At 43.5% G+C, this 7,064-nt stretch overlaps 1 protein-coding gene across 1 annotated transcript in view; it reads left to right on the plus strand.

Moving 5' to 3' along the window:
• Positions 1–1,049: 1,049 nt before the first annotated feature.
• ca14 (carbonic anhydrase XIV) overlaps positions 1,050–7,064 on the plus strand; it is a 24,127-nt gene continuing 18,112 nt past the window's right edge. Inside the window, 2 exon segments of the mRNA XM_070443854.1 lie at positions 1,050–1,406; positions 3,127–3,147. Coding sequence (XP_070299955.1) covers positions 1,334–1,406; positions 3,127–3,147 — 94 coding nt within the window. The 5' untranslated portion in view covers positions 1,050–1,333.

Consider the following 7,064-nt stretch of genomic DNA (forward strand, 5'->3'; position numbering starts at 1 on the left):
CTGTCTCTCCCCATCCTTCTGGGTCCTAATGCAGGTCTGTCTCTCCCATCCTTCTGGGTCCTAAACACAGGTCTGTCTCTCCCCATCTTCTGGTCCTAAAACAGGTCTCTCTTTCTCCCATCTTCTGGGTCCTAAAGCAGTCTGTCTCTCCCATCCTTCTGGTATCCTAATGCATCTGTTCTCTCCCATCCTTCTGGTCCTAATGCAAGCTGTCTCATCCCATCCCTTCTGGTCTAACCAGGTCTGTCTCTCCATTCTTCTGGGGCCTATAAACAGAAGTTCTGTCTCTCCCCTTTCTTCTGCGGTCTACAAGACAAGTCTCGCTTTCTCCCATCTTCTGGGTCCTAAAGCAGGTCTCCTCTCCCCCATCCCTCCCTCTGTCTTACTTCTGTTCCCTCTGTATAATCTGTCCTGCGCCCAGCTTCATGCTAACGCCTAAATGAACGCTTTTTCTAAATTAGTTGCATGTAACTGGAAAACAAACCAAATAAGGAATGCACCACACACGCATCCAACATTCCACTTGTTCTCACACGAGTACAGGATCTTCTAGATTACCATGAATGAATTAGTCTACTTTCTTGTTCTAAAGGGCTCATACATCAACAACCTCAGACCGAGTTTAGGCAATACTTCCGCTCACCCCCTTCATCACCTTTCACTCTTCACGTTTACACGCTCCTTCTTTCTATCTCTCTTTCTCTTGCACTCATCTTTCACTCACACAAATTCATCCAACCCCCCCCCCCACTCTCCCCTTCCTACTATACTCACTTATAGTTAATTCTCCCTCTTCACTCACTCTTTCATATTTTTTGCACTCCTCTTCTCTTTCTCTTCTGTCTGTCGTTGTCTGTTGTCTGTCTGTCTGTCGTCTGTCTGTCTGTCTGTCTGTCTGTCTGTACTGTTGTCTGTCTAGTCTTCTGTCTTGTCTGTCTGTCTGTCTCTGGTTCTCTCCTCTCTCTCTTCTCTCTCTCTCTCTCTCTCGCTCTCTCTCTCTCTTCTCTCTCTCTCTCACACAACTCTTCTCTTTTGTCACTAGCTTTTCAGTGACCAACACTGGACTCATGCCCACTCACTTGTCCCCCCTTTGCATTCTTCCTTTCTTTCTCTCTTGGCTCTCTCTCTCACTCAATCACTCTTTCCCTCTCCATCTCTACTTTACTGAGACCTAAACTGCTACTTTGAATGATAGAGGGGACCCAGCGTGTAACGCACACACTCTGAGCTAATTTAGAGAGCTGTAGCAGGTTGGATCAGGAGCCCCAGTCTCTCTCTCTATCTCTCTGTCTGTCCGCTCATCTGTGGTTGTGTATGGGAGAGGAAGGCTAACATGGACTTGGTGGGTCTCTCTCTGCCTCTATTACTTGTGTTTTGGCAATGGACAACTACCACAGGCGCRGCCGGTAAGACCTACATCAGCCTTAAGATGGTTTGTTTTGGTTATTGTTTGTTGTTGTAGTAGTACACTCTTGGAAAAAAGGGCTCCAAAAGGGTTCTTCAGCTGTCCCCATTTTGGTTCCAGATAGAACCCCTTTGGGTTCCTCTGTGGAACTGAAAAGTGTTATTCAAAGGGTTCTCCTATGGGGACAGCTGAAGAACCCTTTTGGGTTCTAGATAGCACCTTTTTTTCTTAGAGTGTAGCGGTGGGGTTAGTGGTGGTGGTAGTGATGGTGGTGGTGGTAGTGATGGTGGTGGTGGTAGTGATGGTGGTGGTGGAGGTTGAAGAAACTAGTAGCAGTAGTAATAACAGTAGAATAGTGGCAGTAGAATCCGTAGTTGAACAAGTTGAACAAGGAACAGTATAGTGGTAGTTCAGATATACTGTATATAGTAGTTCAGATATTCTGTACATAGTATTTCAGATATACTGTATATAGTAGTTCAGATATACTGTATATAGTAGTTCAGATATTCTGTATATAGTAGTTGAGATATACTGTACATAGTATTTCAGATATACTGTATATAGTAGTTGAGATATTCTGTATATAGTAGCTGAGACATACTGTAAATAGTATTTCAGATATACTGTATATAGTATAGCAGCTAGAAGATAGCAGCATACCACCCTGCATACCACTGCTGGTTTGCTTCTGAAGCTAAGCAGGGTTGGTCCTGGATGGGAGACCAGATGCTGCTGGAAGTGGTGTTGGAGGGCCAGTAGGAGGCACTCTTTCCTCTGGTCTAAAAAAAGATCCCAATGCCCCAGGGCAGTGATTGGGGACACTGRGTAGGGTGCTGTCTTTCGTATGGGATGCTAAACGGGTGTCTTGACTCTCTGAGGTCATTAAAGATCACATGGCACTTATTGTAGGGGTGTTAACCCCAGTGTCCTGGCTAAAATCCCATTCTGGCCCTAAAACCATCACGGTCACCTAATAATCCCCAGTTTACAATTGGCTAATTTCTCCCCTGTAACTATTCCCCAGNCTTCTGAAGCTAAGCAGGGTTGGTCCTGGATGGGAGACCAGATGCTGCTGGAAGTGGTGTTGGAGGGCCAGTAGGAGGCACTCTTTCCTCTGGTCTAAAAAAAGATCCCAATGCCCCAGGGCAGTGATTGGGGACACTGRGTAGGGTGCTGTCTTTCGTATGGGATGCTAAACGGGTGTCTTGACTCTCTGAGGTCATTAAAGATCACATGGCACTTATTGTAGGGGTGTTAACCCCAGTGTCCTGGCTAAAATCCCATTCTGGCCCTAAAACCATCACGGTCACCTAATAATCCCCAGTTTACAATTGGCTAATTTCTCCCCTGTAACTATTCCCCAGGTTGTTGCTGTAAATGAGAATGTGTTCTCAGTCAACTTACCTGATAAAAAAATAATATAGTAGTTCAGATATACTGTATATAGTAGTTCAGATATACTGTATATAGCAGTTCAGATATACTGTATATAGTAGTTCAGATATAGTAGTTCAGATATACTGTATATAGCATATATATTTTTACAGAGATATCATTTCACTTTTCAATGACACCTGTTCATATTGAAAATGTCACTTGCTGACAATATATTGAATAATTTGGTGAATGTAATACTGAATATAATTGTTGATAACTGCTGTAATGTGTTGTTGTGAGAATGACAATGAAGAAACGTGATTTTATTTCCCCTCTTTCAGTGACGTACTGGACGTACACGGGTAAGAACATCTCTCTCAATAACCAAAAGGCCTTCAAGTTGATTTATAACTATGRTATTATYACTCATAAAGTKAGTGTGGATCACAGTAGGAATATTATCCCTGCCACTAAACACTACACAAATACAACAGTACAGTCTCTGTCTGTCTGTCATTTATACATCAGCTCACCTACTGTACTCACCTACTCACCTACTGTACTCTCTCTCTCTCTCTCTCTCTCTCTCTCTCTCTCTCTCTCGCTCGGCATGGGAGAAACAGAAACGAGGAGTGGGGGATGGAGAGAGGGAGGGAAATGGGGGTGCAGAAGAGGGAAAGAGAGCTAGAGAGGGGGAGGAAAACGAGAGAAGTGGCAGGTGCACAAGGAGGATGAAGAGTTTGAAAGACGTGTTTCAGCAGCATTGTTACGCCACACAATAACCCTGTGTGTTAATACTGTCCAGGCTGAGGCACACTGCCTGCCTATCATGTGYACAATGACACTGTAGACCTGAATGGCCCTTAGTGAATGCATACAGAGTGGTAGTGTGTACACTAAGTTCACACAGAGCTTTTCCATTCACATAAAGTACAGAAGCGTACAGTATGTCCTKTAACCAGAGCCTGTGTCCAGGGCTAGCTGGCATCACCACACGGTGATATTTTTCTCTGTGTTCTATAGGACGCGATATACTGTTAAAGTAAATGGTGATGTGGGAGTTGTGTTGTGTTGGTGTGTGTGAGGCGATCTTGGCATTTCTTGCTGGCCGCTCACAGCATTCGCTCTTTGTATGGCATTTTGTGTGACTGTGTGTGTGTGTGTGTGTGTGTGTGTGTGTGTGTGTTGTGTGTGTTGTGTGTGTGTGTGTGTGTGGGTGTGCGTTGTGTTGTGGCTGTTTGTGTGTGGTGTGTGTGCATTGTCCCATCCACATTGGGGACAGTGGCAGTGCTATGAGAGTTAGAGCAGGTCAGAATGACGGAATATTCTCTCCATTTAACCATGGGGACCTCCATACAACCAACTGTGAGCTGCAGGACAAGTTTTTCTCCTTTTTGGGGCGGTGGGCAAGAAGGGGATAGAGGCGGCTTAGAGGTATAGCCTGGTGGGGAGTGTGTTGTGTTGTGGTGTGTGTGGTGTGTGTGTGGTGTGTGTGTGTGTGTGTGTGTGTGTGTGTGTGTGTGTGTGTGTGTGGTGTGTGTGTGTGTGTGTGCTGTGTGTGTGTGTGTGTTGGTTGTGTGTGTGTGTGTAGCCCAGCTAGCCACATTTTGGTCCTTGGAAGTTGTGGACGTATGTTTTTGGTTTGACATTGGTATTGGAACGATGCCATATGTTTCTGACAAGTAAAACGGAATGTTTTTTAAACGTAAGTGAAAATGTTGCCTGTTCTGGGAAAGTTTATTTTATGTTGCAGGGAGTTCTGATAAAGTTTTACTCTGGTCCTTCCACTGGGCAAAAACTGGTTGAGTCATCAACATAAGCATTTCGTATTTTTTTACCAACTTTTAACCTAAATCCAATAAAAATGTTTTGTTGATTTCATGTTTAATTCACATTAGTTGGCAACTCAACCAAATGTAAATCAAAACTAGACCTCCAAAAATGAATGTTGCAACTGCTGATTGTGCCTTTAAAATATTAAAATACAAGAAAATTAATGTTCCTTAAATGCCTGAAGAACGATCCAAAGCTAAGCAACTATCTCCACCATTCCCAGAAAGTTGTGGGAAGATTGTATGCAAAATAACCATATTAATAACTGTTATAAACTGGGTGGTTCGTGCTCAGAATGCTGATTGGTGTAAATCCGTGGTATATGAGACCAATACCATGGGTATGATATTTTTACTGTTCTAATTATGTTTGTAATCAGTTTATAATAGCAATAAGGCACCTCGGGATTTTGTGGTATAGTTGCGTCGTGCCTAAGAACAGCCCTTAGCTGTGGTATATTGCCATATACACGCCCCCTCGGGCCTTATTGCTTAATTTTACCATGGCATTGTTGAATACTTGTTTTTGATTGTCTTGAAAGCTTCTTTAATTGTGCTGGTTTGAGTCTAAGTTGTGCTCATGCCCCTCCTTACTACCATCACCCCTCTCCTCTGTTTCGTCCTACTCTCAAATTCAAATTCTTTCTCTTGCTTGTCACTCTCTTTTTCAGATGTTCCATTCTCTACATGTCCTTCATTATTCCACCTCTCCGACCCATTCTCCTGTCTTCCCTCAGTCTCTCTAGTCTGAATCCCTCTACCCTGTTTCTCTCTTTCTCTCTGTCCAAGAATGTTTCTCTGTGCACCCATCAGTCTCCCTCTCTCTGCTCCAGTTTCTCTCTCCCCTCCAATTAGTAATGAGGAAGGATGTTTGTGTGTGTGTCGCTCACCACTGTGAATATAATACACTACCTCATCATGCACGCATGACTGACCACTAACTTTACACTCCTGTATACTCTCTCTCTCTCTCTCTCTCTCTGTCTGTCACACACACACACACACACACACACACATGCTTACACACACACACACACACACACACACACACACCACACACCACACACACACCACACACACACACACACACACACACACACACACACACACACACACACACACACACACACACACACAACACACCAGCCAGTATTCTAACATTCTGATACTCCATACAATGTAGGATCTTAATTTGACCAGTATTATTGTAGCAAAGTAATCCTGCAGCAACAAGATTTTAACTTTTAGTCCATAATATTGCTTGACCGGTGGTTAGGCTATTAGCTGGATAAAAGTATGTTACAGTACATGAAAAGTGCAATGCTACCTTCAGAAAGTATTCATACCTCTTGAAATATTTTTTTTCTCACCCATCTACACATAATAATACCCCATAATGACAAAGTGAAAACATGTTTTAAGAAATTGTTGCAAATTTAATGAAAATGAAATACAGAAATATCTCATTTATATAAGTATTGAGTCAATACTTTGTAGAAGCACCTTTGGCAGCGATTACAGCTGTGAGTCTAACTGGGTAAGTCTCTAAGAGCTTTGCACACCTGAACTGTGCAACATTTGCCCATTATTCTTTTCAAATTCTTCAAGCTCTGTCAAATTGGTTGTTGATCATTGCTTGACAACCATTCTCAGGTCTTGCCATAGATTTTCAAGTAGATTTAAGTCAAAACGGTATCTCGGCCACTCAGGAACATTTACTGTCTTCTTGGTAAGCAACTGTAAGATTCTGTAGATTTGACCTTGTGTTTTAGGTTATTTAGGTTATTATCTCCCACTGTCTGGTGGAAAGCAGACTAAAATACATTTTCCTCTAGGATTTTGCCTGTGCTTACCTCCATTCCATTAATTTTTTATCCTGAAAAAAGCGTAGATAATAACATAGTAGCAGCAGCGTGGTTGTGTGGGGGGGGGGTCCAATAGCCTGGGTAGCCATTTGATTAGCTGTTCAGGAGTCTTATGGCTTGGGGGTAAAAGCTGTTTAGAAGCCTCTTGAACCTAGACTTGGCACTCCGGTACCACCTGCCGTGCGGTAGCAGAGAGAACAGTCTATGGCTAGGGTGGCTGGAGTCTTTGACAATTTTTAGGGCCTTCCTCTGACACCGCCTGGTATAGAGGTCCTGGATGGCAGGAAGCTTGGCCCAGTGATATACTGTGTGTATACTGTACTGTACTGACACTACCCTCTGTAGTGCCTTGCGGTCGAGGCCGAGCAGTTGCCATAACAGGCATGTGATGCAACCATCAGGATGCTCTCTCGATGGCGCAGCTGTAGAACTTTTGAGGATCTAAAGGACCCATGCCAAATCTTTTCAGTCTCCTGAGGGGTAATAGGTTTTGTCGTGCCCATTCACGACTGTCTTGATGTGCTTGGACCATGTTAGTTTTTTGGTGATGTGGGACGCCAAGGAACTTTGAAGCTCTCAACC

This window comes from Salvelinus sp. IW2-2015, linkage group LG6.1 (genome assembly GCF_002910315.2).
Source record: "Salvelinus sp. IW2-2015 linkage group LG6.1, ASM291031v2, whole genome shotgun sequence".
Lineage (NCBI taxonomy): Eukaryota > Metazoa > Chordata > Actinopteri > Salmoniformes > Salmonidae > Salvelinus > Salvelinus sp. IW2-2015.